At 39.5% G+C, this 15,244-nt stretch overlaps 1 protein-coding gene across 15 annotated transcripts in view; it reads right to left on the bottom strand.

The window, feature by feature from the left end:
• The window catches only part of ablim2 (actin binding LIM protein family, member 2), a 92,468-nt gene that overhangs the window by 14,915 nt on the left and 62,309 nt on the right, over positions 1-15,244 (bottom strand). For 5 of the 15 annotated variants that reach the window (XM_051075380.1, XM_051075379.1, XM_051075381.1 and 2 more), the window contains 8 exons: positions 13,826-13,903; positions 13,495-13,638; positions 12,230-12,262; positions 10,846-10,963; positions 9,255-9,539; positions 8,505-8,576; positions 4,064-4,171; positions 1,127-1,180 (listed from right to left, as the gene is read on the bottom strand). In XM_051075380.1, coding sequence (XP_050931337.1) covers positions 1,127-1,180; positions 4,064-4,171; positions 8,505-8,576; positions 9,255-9,539; positions 10,846-10,963; positions 12,230-12,262; positions 13,495-13,638; positions 13,826-13,903 — 892 coding nt within the window. The remainder of the gene's footprint in view (positions 1-1,126; positions 1,181-4,063; positions 4,172-8,504; positions 8,577-9,254; positions 9,540-10,845; positions 10,964-12,229; positions 12,263-13,494; positions 13,639-13,825; positions 13,904-15,244) is intronic. The other 10 variants (XM_051075383.1, XM_051075387.1, XM_051075391.1 and 7 more) reach the window with 8 other exon arrangements.

Raw genomic sequence — 15,244 nt, 5'->3', positions numbered from 1 at the left:
AGAGCTTTCCCTTACCACTAGTTAATTTTAAATACAACTGCTATTGCACTGCCCCCTAGGGGTTGGTTGTTTCAATCATATTAAATGTTAATTGTCGATCAGTGATATCACTGCATGTGACCCCTGATGTAAAACATCTTCTGTGACATCACTGATTAGGGTGATCCTAGAAAGGCAGCATGTTTGAATATTCCAACCTGTAGGGGGCAGTACAAGAGTAGTTTTGGCTCCATGTAATAAAAACATGTGATTTTAAGAAACTACAGCAGAACTCCGTGCAGGATGCTGGTTTCAAATGGCATGCAATGGAAAGATATCATGTGATTTAAGAACCACAAGCATGATCATTAAGATAGAAGATAAAATCATTAAATTCTCTCATAGTCTACCACTGTGCCAAGCCTATCACCAGGTTTATACAGGATGATTCAGTTTTTTTACCCAATACGTGCCCATAGCAAAGCACAAGCACTTAGTTTGACGCATACTGATGCCTTTAGACAATTAAAACAGTGTTACATTTTGGGAAAGTTTGTGGCTTGGTTGACTGAAATGGAACGCAAACTTCATCATGAAAGTTGGATCTGCTACATGCTCATCTATCACCACAAACACCACCATCACAGCCTTACTTTCTGACTTCACTACATAAAGGACACCGGACTTCCTGCAACACCAACACACACCTTTGCATTTTTTAGCACAGTTCCAAATACAGTCTGAAGGTCCAGTTAGTATAAACAGCTGTAGAGGAGCTTTGTACCATTTATGTTTATTAACTTCTCTTAGAGCAGGGTCATAGGTACCATCATAGATTTATTTCTTCAACACCTCTGGGTTACACATTTCAATGGTTGTTTGGCTCATTTTGTCACAAATTGCCTGCCATCTAAATGATCAATCTTGATAGATTCTATTAAATTCATTTTATAACAGAATGGGTGGGATACTCTTACACCAGCCCTATGCATGTAGATCCATGGAGTCTACTAGATGAGTGCAGGCCTTCGAGAAAAGAGAGGAGAACTGGGATAAACAGGTGACGAGATGACTGACAGGCGACATGCAACACATCGTGCAGAGACCAGACCAGAGAAAGAGGTGTTAAAGAGGAAGTGGACTGTACCATGCTGTTTGTAGATGGGGGGTTTTCTATAGATATTATCTTTGACCATAGTCTCTGAAGATGGGAACAGATGCAGAGAAAAGAAAATGGAAGAAGCCAACATGGGAGGGAGGGAGAGAAAGAAAGAGAGAGAATGGAGAAAAAGAAGCATGAGTTAGCAGTTATTGAGGGATGAGATATTTTGAAGAAGCAAAAGGGGGCGCAGAATAGCTTGATTCAATACATTTATCATTTTTATTATTGCACATCAGAAACATCACCACTTTTAATATTCTTCATGCATTATATTCAAAATATATCAATTTATTGATCTTTGACGGAGGAGGGGAGTGGGAGGTTATTTGATGCAGAACAATTCAATGACATTCAAAGAATAATATCAGAAACCACACATGGTCCCCAAGCATCAAAAAGTCTCTATGTATTAGTGGGCTTTAAAGAACTTCAAATTAAATCATCCAACCTAAATTAATCAAACAAACACTGCAACAATAGAGAAAGTTAATTTAAGTCTTGTTACATTAAGTGTCCTGTTAGATGAAGTGCCTCTGGAGGATAATGGGGACAGTATGTTTCTTTCCCTGAGGTTGATCTAATCCATCTTAGTGTCAGTGGACCCAGACAGGCCTCTAACAGAGATGCTTAGTAACAACTGTCACACATTGAGCCACGGCAGAAACATGACTCACAATAAAACAACACATGTGGGTCATTTCTCTGGCTTGTTTCAGTGCCTGCCAGCATCTGAAACAATATCCATATAAAAGCAATAAGGACGATGACTATGAAAGCCATTAAGTGGATAATCGTTGGCTGTTTTTTCCACTTAACTTGCTTCCAACTTGGGAAGTTTTTTCCCTCTGCATGACTGACAGTGTAATTGTCAATGGGAACAATATGTTGGATCAAATGGATTTTCCTCGGCGAGAGACTTAAAGAAATGAAGGATACACTGTTTAACGTCAGCTCCTGTCCAAATGTATTGTAAACTTAATTCTAAATGATGCGACCTCATGTCAGATATTTGCTGTGTCAATTAGAATTGGTTTTGAAAGTAACAAACAGTAGGGACACTGAGAATGATAGTAGAGTCCTAGAGATATTGAATACAATCCATAAGCCAAAGGCACTAAGTCAACTGTTACACTATAAAGTACAGAGTAAAGAGGCTGGGCCTCAGGCAAGAGTCAATCATACAAACAAAAACAAACAAAAAATACAAACAAAAATAAAATGCAAATAGATGACATGAAAATGTGCCTACTTAAAAATGTTTTATATTAACATGTGTCTAAACCAGTGCAGTGCAAATTAAACACATAATTTCAATAACGTTTCATACCATCAAAAAACTCTTTTATCCATTCTCCATTGGTTGTTGTGCCTGTGATTTCACAGATGCCTTCTATCTGCCTGAACTTATAAAATGCTTGGCACAAATATTTCCAGACCATATTCCTCCGCTCTGCTATTTTTCTTCACTGGAACATAAATTAAGTCTGAGGAAGAGTTGGATTTAAATGTTGGTTTTGCTAAGCATTTGATCTTACTGAGCAGATGAAGATGTTGCTGCATAAAAGAGGTTAATCGCCAGTAAACCAGTGGTTATAAGTGAGGAGATAAACTGGTCATAAAATGAGACTTTAACTAGTCACTTGAGAGAGGTGTGTGACGAATCATGGGATAACGATGATTCAAGTCTAATGTAATAAAATTCACAGAGACCAAAGCTGTGGTATACCAACAGCTACTCATGTTATTAATTATGTAAATGCTTGAACTACTTGTCATCAGATGAAGCTATTTGTTCTTTATTTCTGTCGCAGTACGGGACAGTATGGAGCGGCTGTAGCAAAAGTCTGTCTTTTTGTGGATCCCCTAATAGCCCTGTGAAGTTGTTTTTTTTTTTTTTAAATAAAATGTTCTTGCATGAGGCCCAATGTAACCATCTTGGTATTGAATATCCATCATATTTATAGCGTCACAAGACATATCTGCATGTGCTAGGGTTGCGTGATATGTTTGACCCAGCCAATGTCAGTCCTACAACCAGTGAATGTCGATACATTCGTGCAGATGTGTGTGTTGTGGGCACCTGTTAAGACAGGCTGAACTGCTATGTGACCCAAAAGAGTCCAGTGGCATTAGATGAGGGATGCCTCCACTTGCAACTTCCAAGGTGGGGGCAACATATGCTATTAAATGATCAGGGTGCACAACTGCATGAATAGTTTTTGGTGTAGTTCTCAAACGTGATTCATTAATTGATGTTGCTCTTCCGCACAAATCAATGGGACAGCAATCAGTAAAGATGGCTTAATTGTCATTTAGTCATTTCACCGTTTTGAGAATCTGTGCAGAACATGCACCTCCTTTACAGCTTTTACAGTTAATTATTTACAGAGTTGAATTGTCAAGGAGGCAGACCATTAAATTAGCAAAATAAAATGACAAAAATCACCCCAAAAATTTGTCCAGTCGCCCAACCCTAGAGTGTACCTGGATGAAGTTTCAGTTGACTGTAGTCTAGTCTAAATGGGTTTCCTTGTTAAACCTGAATCAGTAGCTTAATACCAGCTGTAAATCTTGCGTTAGCTGACCTCCAGCGGTGGAAGTTTCAACCTTGCTACAATGATTGATAAGCGTAGCATTGTTGGTACACACAGCAATACTGCTGGTTTGATCAGAGGTACAGCAGACCTAAAACTTTCAAACACAGGACGTCAGTATTATCTGGTAAGCCAACCTAAACCTTGGTATCAGTAGCACTAACAGAACCAGGAATTTGTTATCATCTTGTGTTATCATCTTGTAGCTTACCTTGCGATCAGAGCCGTGACTTCCGCATCACTACTGGCAGTCTGTGCTAAGAATGTGTTAAGATGTCGAAAAAATTAAATGTTGAGTTGCAAGCCAAGCGCTGCGGTTATGGCCTACCTGGTATGTGGAAATGCCGGGGAGCAGCCACGTATGTAGAAGTAGATGAGGGGGATTTGCCATCAGAATAGGTGGATAAGCTGGGTGTACTCCGACCACTTTCACTACCTCCAGTTGGGAACGGAGGTGGGTGGACATTGGATATGAAAGGCAAAGGGAAGGGGTTTGGGAGAAAACAAAGGGCATTGGGGGGGGGGCAAAAAGGCAGCGTTATGGTAAGCATATTGATAAAGCTCAAGTATGAAGCTGTAATTAATATAATGATGCAGGTGACTTGATAACCCAGCCGTTTACTGTGTTTATATTTTCAGGATTATCTTGAATAAACTGAATGTCTGACTGTGAATCCTAATGCTCCACTGACCTGTTAAGTAATGAGACACAAAAATCTTCCTGTAGAGTTCGAATGCTACCACTTAGCATCTATGCAAGTCTATGTCCTAGTCCAGGTCCTTACCAATAACATGTCCGAATCCACAGAATCCCAAAGCACTAAAGTCTGGAACATCTGGAACACCTCCACAGGAGAGCATAGATGCTCTGTGCCTGAACCATTTCTTGTGGCTCCTGATTCATTGTGAAGCCGAATCACTTTCAAAGCTAAGACAATTGCACCCTCCACAGAGCCCCTTGCAACTCCAATTTTACGCTTTTTGCCCAAAGCTTATAGTTCTAGATGAAGGCTTAAATGAAGATTCAAATTGTAGACTAGAGATCATCTATTCATGATGATGAAAGCAGACATCAAAGCAACAAAATGACAACATTTTTATGAACTCTTAGCCACCATGAGTCACTGATACCTGTGGTAACTTTTCTGACGCCTGCTTACAACCCCAAAAGATCTGAAGGATTCCTCCTCTGAGATTCCTCTTTCATAGTCTGTATTCACACTGAAAATCAAGATCAAATGAACTTTTTCCCTTTTGCTCCACAGGGGATTCTGTCCTCCCTGAATTCCCCTTGAGACACCTGGATTACAGGTGTATCACCCCAGTCAAACTGACTCCTAGACCATATCACAGCTTATAAACTGATGAAGCCAATGGGACCACATGCTACTCCTACAGTAAATTAACAAGTTTCAAATGAATCCACCAACAATGGCACCAGAGGTTATTCAAAGGTTTCTCTCTGCTCCTACTTCATGCAGCTGCTTCACATTTGGTGGACAAGGTAGAACAGCTGTGCAGTAGTTAGCACTCACCACAGAGCAAGAAGTTCAATGGCCAGATGGGGACTTCATGGAGTCTGCTGATAGGGTTATTTGGAGACTCTAAATCGCTCATAGGTTATCTTATCTGTGTCAGTCCTGCTTTATACTGCATTAAAGCCACTAAAGTAATTAACTGAAGCTGCGGAAGTGATTCAGAGTTCTTAAAACCTAGCCTGTCTTCACACATAGGCACATCTGGCCAGTTGCTGCAGAAGGTGTAGATGTAGACTCTAAGACTATTGGGTTTGGAAATCCCCTAAACACGTTTGGAAACAGCTGTTGCAGAGAAGCTGCTATTGTTCTAAACAGCTTTTAAACCCAAAACTGTGTGCAACAGTTACTTCCCACTTCACTTCACAGACAAATGCTAGGCTCCTGCAAAGGTGGTAGCACTGGACCTGTTAACGTTAGCACCAGCCCAGAAATTCACAGAAAGGGAACCTAAAGGGATCATCTGAGACTTTGTTCTCACCACTTAACAGTTAACAATAGAAAATCACAACAGGTTAAATGCAATTTAAGTGCCAAAGTAATGGTACTGACAGTGATCCATAATCATTTCTGATACCCAGTTTGTGTGAGTGTGTAACATACAGTACATAAACATCTTACTAAGTGCATTCGTGTGTGTTTTGTATCTCTAATCAAAACTTCATAAGTAGGCTAGGTGATGGAGTCACTGACACCTCAGGCTAAAAGTAATAAACACTGTACATCCAGAGCTTTGAAGAAGAAACAGAGAGAGAAATTGTGAGTGTGTGTGTGTGTGTGTTTGAGAGAGTGTTAGCTGATTGAACACACACTCTTCTACCCTCAGACAGAGAGGAACCATTGGCAGAGATCTGGATGCAAGTGGATGAGATCACTGGCCCACACAGCAGTGCTGTTAGTGCTGGTCTGAGTGATCTTCTTCTCACACACACACACACACACACACACACACACACATGCCCGTAAAAACACACACATACACACTAGAGTTCTGTTAGTGCAGGTCTAAATATGGGGCAGATCCACCATACACACATCTGGAGCTAAGGTAGGAGGCTAAGGGAGTATGGGAGGAGATGCATTATAATTTATCTGAACACATTACGCATTCGACAAAAGGTGGAGTTCATTCATTAATCACAAACCAACTACACAGTAACAGCATATAAACAGTGGTTTCAAGGTCATTAACAGAGAATCTGAGACAAAAGCATGCATGAATCATCCTTTCAAGGTCCTTTCCTCAACCCTCCTTCAATCTCCATCATCAGACAACACATCTGAAAAGACTGAGTGTTCCTTAAGTCTTGCTACCACAGTAACTTCTAGGAGCGAACCTGATAGCTCATTAAAACATGACCCTGTTGCACGAAAACAAATAGCCCTCTTTCACGGTATGTTAGGAACCACAAGGCCCTGAACGAGGCCAGCGGAGCACTGTGCTGCATGCCACTGCAACTGGCAACCAGACCCCAAATTACAGTTCGGCCCGCTCTGGTTGTTTCATTCCTCCGTTACCCCTCCTCCCTTTCATCTTCCCCATTGGAGAACTCCCCTCTGAGCCTCTCCACCCTGTCATGGAAAAACCGCCAAAACCCCTAGACCGCGTGTTCGTGATTTTCTGTGCAAAATATTTGAGTGGAAGCTCATGCTGTTTCCCTCTCTACCTCCTCCTTTTAATCAGGCTATTTCAAGGTCCACGCACGCATATGTCAAAAAAAATGTGTTGCAAAGCGTTTTATGTAGTGCACAAATAACATCCTTGTTCAGGCAAAGGTTCTCTATAAATGGAATGAGCCCACATGAAAACTGGATGGTGCTATAGGAACCATTTATAATAAGGCTGTCACTTTTTCTCCTAAATGAAATTGATTGATTAATTAAATTGACTGATTTAAGCGTCATAAAAGAATTCAATATTTGACCAATTTGAAGTGTATGAGTGCCTTATGTTGCAGCACTACTCGTCTGACCTACACTCCATGCTAACATGTATCTGCTCTTGAAGCTGTACTTTCTATTACAGACAGATATAACCCAAAACACATTACATTAAAGAAAAACTACAGTTTATTACTACTTGGGTTTTCTTGTCTGATACTCAACAAAGCAACTTATGAGATCTCTGAATGATGATGATGATGATTTAAATTTAGCCACATTAACTACCATTTAAAACAAAAAAACAAAACAAACAAAAAGGTGCACCCATAATGCTACTAATAATCCTTCATTGCACAGGACAGCACAAAACTAGTGCAACTAGGTAAATGTTGAAACTTGAATTTTTTCTACAAATGCCTTGCGTTCTGCATCCACTTTAGCTATTTTTAGTGATGTCACCATGTCCTAAGATCTCAGCAAATTAATTTGGTGAATACAATGATAATGCTGAAATGATGGTTGGAACTATGAAAATAAAAGGTTATAATGTATGTTGTAATGAACTGTAGTTTACCTTTAAAATGTGTCATAAAGTATTATGAATTATGTCCAGAACTCTGGCAGATTGCCTTGTATTACCAGATGCAGTCTTGTTAATGATGCCGCAGAGCCTCAGAAGAAACATGCTGACGAATCCCAGTATCTTATCTCCTTGACTTGCACTTGAAATATTTCGATATTCATCAGTAATTTGGTCATGGGAGTTGTTTCTATGGAATGCATTTGCTGATAATGTACTTACTCATGCTGCTGTCAAAAAAAACACGCTTCACACATGATACTTGTCAACCTGCCCGCAAACCTCTATGTGACTACTATCAATCATCAAAACACAACACCTGCACTCTCTTCCAGATTCACATCAAGGACAGAAGCAAGTAACACCAAGGGGATTAAGTCTGACAAATGACGATGAACAAGGGATCATTCAGGAAAAACAACAGGGTAGATTAGAGGTCAAAGGTAGGCAAACAATCAGGTCAGCAATCTCAAAGGACAAGCACAAAAATGAAATCACCTTTAACCTCCATCCAAAAGATGAGGCCAAATGTATCAGGGTCACACTCAGGTCTACATCAAGTTAACCATGCACGACAACAACCACGTCCACAGACACAAGTGAACAGGGCAAGCAAAATGAGAAAACTGAGTGGTCCTATGAATGTACCTTGATGCACCCCATGAAACCCGACAACACCACGATACCAGACGACAACATCACAAAACCTGCTAACCATTCCACTAGGGGAGAAGAGACACAAAGAAGAGAAAGACTACGGGTGTTTTTACCGTTAGGAGGAGGTAAACTGAGATGCAGGGATGTCCTAGGTTTAGGGTCAGGTAGGGGGTCCTGTTTGAACCCTGGGAGTAACGGAGATCAGGGGATGAGTAGATGAAGCAAAGGGAGGTGGTTGGATAAGCCTCTCTGCAAGGGTTAGAGCGTGCAAAGGGGGGATGTGTACAGTACTGGTTTGTGATGTTGACTTCAGGGACATGTGGTATCGTGAATAGCATTAGCAGTTTCATGGCTTTAGTTCAAGAATTAAAGAAAATAAACCTTCAAGAGTGATCAAACAGTGGTTACAGACCCAAATGCAGCTCATACCAGGTCAGATGTTCTGTTTCCCATTATGACTCATAGGTCTATGGTGAACCAATAGACCCAAAGACCCGGAGTGAGAGTTTCCAACACATGGTTAATTTGGTGCTTAACCACAACTCATGCCAAGTGAACTCAATTCAATGGTTGTATCACAGCACTCCATTCTTAAGGACCTTTGATCTCAGTCAAATACAGAGAAGACTGGGCACCCTGCTGCTGTTCTTAAATCCAAGGGTTATAACACTCATTTTGGATGGGTAGTACCCTGGAAACCCCACTTTTAGAACAAATAAAATCTTTTCAAAAAAATGCTTTTTGGTAGTCCTGGAAAGGTTGAAGGTTTTACTTCTGTCTGAAGTTTGACAGCAGCAATGATTCCTGCAAGTTGTCCATTGTCTGTATTGGACCAGGTCTTGGTCTGAGCGTGCTTTTGATACCTCTGAAGTAAGGGATGTAGTTGTGCTGCTGCAGCATGGCTAGGGTAGTGGGGTTTAGGTGTAAAGACAAGCCTGCACTGCCACCTCCTGGTGTGGGTGAGTACTTGTCACCACCACCACCTCCACTCCCTTCAGCCCCACCAGAGTTGTACACAGGGAGGGAGGATGAGTCCCTGGCCCAGGTGGAAGGGTACTTAATGCCACCCATGAGGTTTGGGGGCAAAGGAAGAGAACTGGAGTCACGGGCCTGGCTGCTGTATCTACCGCCAAGGTATAACTCTGGCCCTGAATGTCCAATCAGAGCACAAGAAACATATTGAGTCACTAGATAACATTGTGAATGTGTATAGTGTCTTCACTGACAAGTCTTTTTGAAAATTAGCATTACTTATCAGTTTCTAAAAGGATCGCTCACAATTTTACAGGTTAATTCCTACAAATTTGACTTTGACTACTTTTAGGCCAACAAGAATAAGACAGCATAGGATTAGGGCTGAGTATACAGATTGGTGTCTAGACAATACCTGGCACTGTATTTTGACCAACACTATATTCCATCAATAAGCAGTTTAAGCATACATAAATGTAGTTGTAAGCAAATGTGTGGTATAACTCAAGGAGCTCAAGGAGAAATCTAGCAAATGCATCACTTAACTATAGTTTTGAAGGTGAAAAAACAAATCTTCAAGCTCAACATGTCTTAGTGAATTCTGATCACATCTACCATCAGTTTTAAAATCACTGGTCAATGATGCACAGTATATTATTAACACAGTATAAGGATTGGTATCATGATATATGATTACAGCTCTTATACTGTGTTTACATTCATTAACTGTTTTAACAGTTACATGTAATTTGTAGGAAAAGTTGTAATTGTTGACCAGCGCATTGTCAAACACTGAAAATGTCCTTGGGGAGTCATTGTGGGAGTCATGACCTCAGAATTTCAAAAATTCCCTGAGTGAAACCAATCATTGATCTTAGAGGGTACTGCCATGATCTACTGTAGATTTGATAAAATTTCACAAGCATTTTGTTTTAAACAAATGAGAGGCCAAATAGTATGTGTTGAAGTAAGCCGTATCATATTATTCTAGTAAAAAGGAAGATTTATAACTCAAGGCCTGTAAAGACTGATTCTTATTACACTCAGGATAAAAGCATGAATTACTTCTAATTTGAGGAAAATACAGTATAAAGGTAAATTTTTACATAATATAAATATTGTGTATAATAGGAGAATGAATGGCTGCTCTATTATCAGGGAATACAAACGTACACTTTTACTTTGGTTGTGATCATCTAATGGGTTGGGAGAGAAGCATGTCATATCATTCCTTGTTTTGGGAATTATCAATGGAAGGAAGTTTTCTTATAATACAAGAAGTGATGAATCATTTGTGATGTTTCTAACAGGATTAGTTACTGATAAGAAAATAAGAGACTGCATGTAATGTTGCATGATTTCTGAGTAAAACAATGCTTCAAGATTTTGGAAATTCATACTTCAACTTGGATGTTTTCATGTGACAACAGCATTATATGGATTTTGGTATATGGGACATTTATGTGTGTATAGGGCTGATACCTGGTCGGCTGTAATTCTGGGGGGAACGGGATGGGGTGTAACGTCCGTAGCCCCCCAGGGAGCTGTTGGAGCTGGGGCTGGAGGGCCTCCTCTGACGGGGTGACTTCTCCCCATCGCCCTGGATGCACACACACAAAAAGTAATAAAATAAATCAGCGTACTCTGCTGTGAGACACACAATGACTCACTCCTTAATCACAGTATCAGACAGGAATGTGGGCGAGACTCCATCTCTGATATATGCTTAATGAAATGGATCAATCATAATGTACAAGGCGTGCAAAGGATCAAGGAAAATATGATGTCCAGATAACACAGATGTCAGGGGAAATATTCTGATTGTTTATTCAACAGCAGACTAGGCCGATTTAAAACATCAATCAACAAAGGAATAAAAAAAATTTTTTGAAGATGGAACTTTGTAATTTGCTGGTTTAGTGGTTGCTAGGAGCAATTACCTTAATGTTTATTGGTGACAATGAAATAAATATGCCAGTTAAGGCTTGATTCTGTGAGTTGGCTTACAATACCCTGTACAGATGCAAAAACCTCATGCTGCTTTCCTAATGCTATTCATGTTTGTAGCTAGGTGGCAAGCTAGTTATGTAGGAGGATGATGCCACTATTCCTAATCCTGCTGAAGGAAATAACAATCAATATGGACAGCACCAGATTTATTCGAATAGATGAGCAAATTTTAGAAAAGTCTAGTTATGTGTTTATACCACTAATAATTAAATCCTACGGGCAAAAACATGAGCAGTCAGACAAGCTGCAAACAAAACCCTAAGTCTGCTAAGCTTGAATAAAGCAGAAACCTTAACTTTGACCTTCTGCACAATAGTTGTACACAGTTTTCCTGTGCAATGAGCAATTATTACATTAACATTTCAGGTGTGTTTACTTAAGGTTTTACCTCCAAATAAAGCAGCTTAGATAATTCAGCTAAACCATTAGCTTGTTATAATGCCTGTAACATGTCTGGATGCTCATGTCTCTTGCCCTACTGGATTTTATGGCTGCAATGCTGTCATGTTCCCCAACCTTAGCAATATGTGCAGTGTAGCGTTATCGTAACTAATCGAAACAATGACTAAAACCCTTTAAGCATATGAATATAATGAGCTACTTTAATCAAAGAGCAGTATCTATATGGACCACTGACACATAAAAAACCCTTAAAATTTCTTACTTCCTCTAAATTTCCCCACTAAACTTCCCTAATTTTAAAGATCTAAAACCTACTGTACACAGCCAAATACTTCCAAAGAACAGTCATACAACTCCACTGTGGACAAACATAAACACACACACACAAAGGAAGGCATGTTACATTGATGAAGGGTGTGTGACATGCACAGTGACACACCGGGCATTGTATTACCTCAGTAGGAGTAGGAGAAAGCAGCTGGGGGGACTGCAAATGAAGAGGGGGAGAAAGCCAATGATTAGGACGAACTCATATGTGAGGTTATATGAGTTAATCATCCAACCATGAGAGCGATCATTCAATGTCAGTGAGTACATTCCTAATGGATGGATGAGATGAATGAAAGTGGCTCCAAAGTATACTGTTCAATTTACATGCTCAGGGCTGTGAGACTGTGACTGCACTGCAAAGGAATGGATGTGTGAAGTGAGAGAAAATCGAGTGCAGCGATGATGAATGACTGTTAATGACGTCACTGTCAGAGTGAGGAAGGATGATGGAGGGAGAGCAAATTGGAAAATTAAAAAAAGGCAACACAGAAGCTACAAAAGGAAAGTTACACATAACTTTAGCAATCTGCTGGGCATTAACATGTTTAATATAAAAAAGTAATGAAAGCTTTTCTAATCTTTTGATTAATCAAATCTCTTGGCAAAACACACACACACACATCATCACTCTTCTTCTCTACACGTATTCTGTAATCTGATATCCTCTTCTACCATTTTCATCTTCATAAATGGTTTATTACTTGTAACTATTGGCTTTATTAATGGTTCATAAATCATTAAATGGTCAACATTATTATTAAGGACAATAAAAATAAGGACAACTTTGGTTTTGAAAAGTAGCCAAGGCATTAATAAAGTAATAATAAACTTCTGCTGTCATAGAGTTCTAAATTTCTTTTATACCAAAAGCAATTCATATAGTAGTAAGTCATCTGCAACTAGAATAATAATAATAATAATAATACATCAAGAGTTCACAAATGGATTTTGGTTGAGATGTTCTGCATCACTTTCCAGAATGAACTAAAAACAAAACGACTGACTTGATACAGCAGTCATAGAAAGTTATTAAGAATGTATAACCATAATAGCATTATCATGCTTCATAATCACTTAAATGTCTATTAGAAAGCGTACAACAGATGAATATTCTGTGAAAATACTCATTACAAGAAAGTCAGTATCAAATGAAAATATCAGCAAAATTTTAAGAGTAACTGCATCACTGCAGCAAGGTAGGGAGAATGGTAATCAGTGTAAAATTACCTTGAATTATATTATATTGTATGTAATACATACAAAACTCAAGTAGAGGTCAAGCAAGAATTGTACTTCAGTATAGAACATGAATAAATGAAGCCTGTTCTGTTCATTCCCAGTAGAGAGATGAGGGTAGAGAGAAGAATAACGAGTAGGAGGCTGGTCTACCTCTCCATAGTGCCTCTCCTCAGATGGGTAGCTGACATATGGAGAGTAGGACAGCATGTCAGGTCTGTCTATGTTATAGATGGCCTTGGTCTTTGGAAGAGCAGCCAGATCCTTGTAGTCCAACATCTCCTCTCCTAGTTTGGCCTGACAACAGAAAGAATAAAGCACTCAAGCACATCACTTACCGGTATTTCTGAGTTTCCTTGAGCTAGGATGTATGAAATAAAAATGGTAGCGATTATTTTCAAACACATGTAATGCTCTGGAATATAATGCTATGGCACCAAATTGAACTATGTGCAGCTGCTGCCCCCTGGTGGTGAGGTCTTACATAGATGACTCTGCTGGGAGAGCCTGAGGCGCTGGATGCTGGGACTGAGGTGATGCTCTCAGATGAAGTCCGGGTCACCTGAAACACACACAACACACACACACACACACACACACACACACACACACACACACACAGTTACTCTTTAAACATATGTGATGCTCATAGGTGGAGGGAGGTGACAGAGAGAAATAGTAGGTATATTTATTGCTCACCCACTCAAGCTCATGTCTTGTGTGAACAGAGATTTAGTTCAGATTGGAAATTCAAACCCATCGTTCTTTTTCTTTAAGCAAACACATGAACCTCTCTTCAGTGTAGAGAAAGACATGTCTGGTAACAATGCAACAAATCCTACAGTGAGAGCAAAGTTGGGCAACTTCCACTCTGTTACTGCTTTCTACTGATTAGAACCAATGATTCATTTCGTTATGAAAACTTTGGCTCTTGATTGTTTTTTGCTTATCTGATTGTTTGGTCTATAAATGGTCAGAAAATAGTGAAAACAAGTCGTCATAATTTCACAGAACCAGAAGTTACATCTTCAAATTACTTGTTTTGTCCTTCCAGCGCTCACATCACAAATATTCATATATTTTCCAAAAGATGATAGAAACAGCATCATATTATATAGCCTACTAACATTACTTCATTTTTTCCTTTCACCAAGCCCACATAACACTAGACTTCAACCATTAGCTGTCTGTCTGATTAGGTAACTAGGTGTTTCACTTCAATGGGCCCAGGATCCAGATGTGGTGATTGCAAATGGTCAGCCTGTCAAAACTCACTGATCTGTGACAACAAACCAAAAAAAGCATAAACATTAATAGAATTTTGAGTGAATTCAGTTGGATTTTAGTCTATCCTTACTCTAACACTTTACACTGTGGCTTAAACATAAACTATTAACTTTAACCTAATGAGTCACATCATTTCCATATTTGTTGTTGCTAGTAGATTTTGTCCACCACAAGCAAAACAATAGCACTAAAGTGTCTCTCTCACACACACAGAGTACTGTGGCTCTATTAGTGAAGCTGTGAAGAAGCAGTTATTGTTAAAACACACAAGTTGAATAGAGTAGGTGAACTTTCCCCCTGAGAACAAATTCAATATTTAAAAAATGAAAATACAGGTTATGATTATAGTTTGATCATTATCATCTTATGTATTTATCTTTAAATGAATCAGATATGTCCACTCTGTCCCTTCAAGTTGTGTGAGCGTTACCCTCTACAGACACAGATGATGTATCCTGTACACAGTCATCTCTGCTTGTTCATCAAACCATCCCTGTACATGCACAGACTGATAATAAGTATCATCAGTCTCTGACCAATCAGATCTGTCAGCTCTGCATCACATGACAAATCATAAGCAACTGGAATGAAACACTCAGTGCCTTTTCAGTATGTA

The sequence above is a fragment of the Lates calcarifer genome, linkage group LG14, assembly GCF_001640805.2.
Source record: "Lates calcarifer isolate ASB-BC8 linkage group LG14, TLL_Latcal_v3, whole genome shotgun sequence".
Lineage (NCBI taxonomy): Eukaryota > Metazoa > Chordata > Actinopteri > Centropomidae > Lates > Lates calcarifer.
Note: the sequence above shows the minus strand (reverse complement) of the source record. Positions and strands in the feature narration are given on the sequence as shown.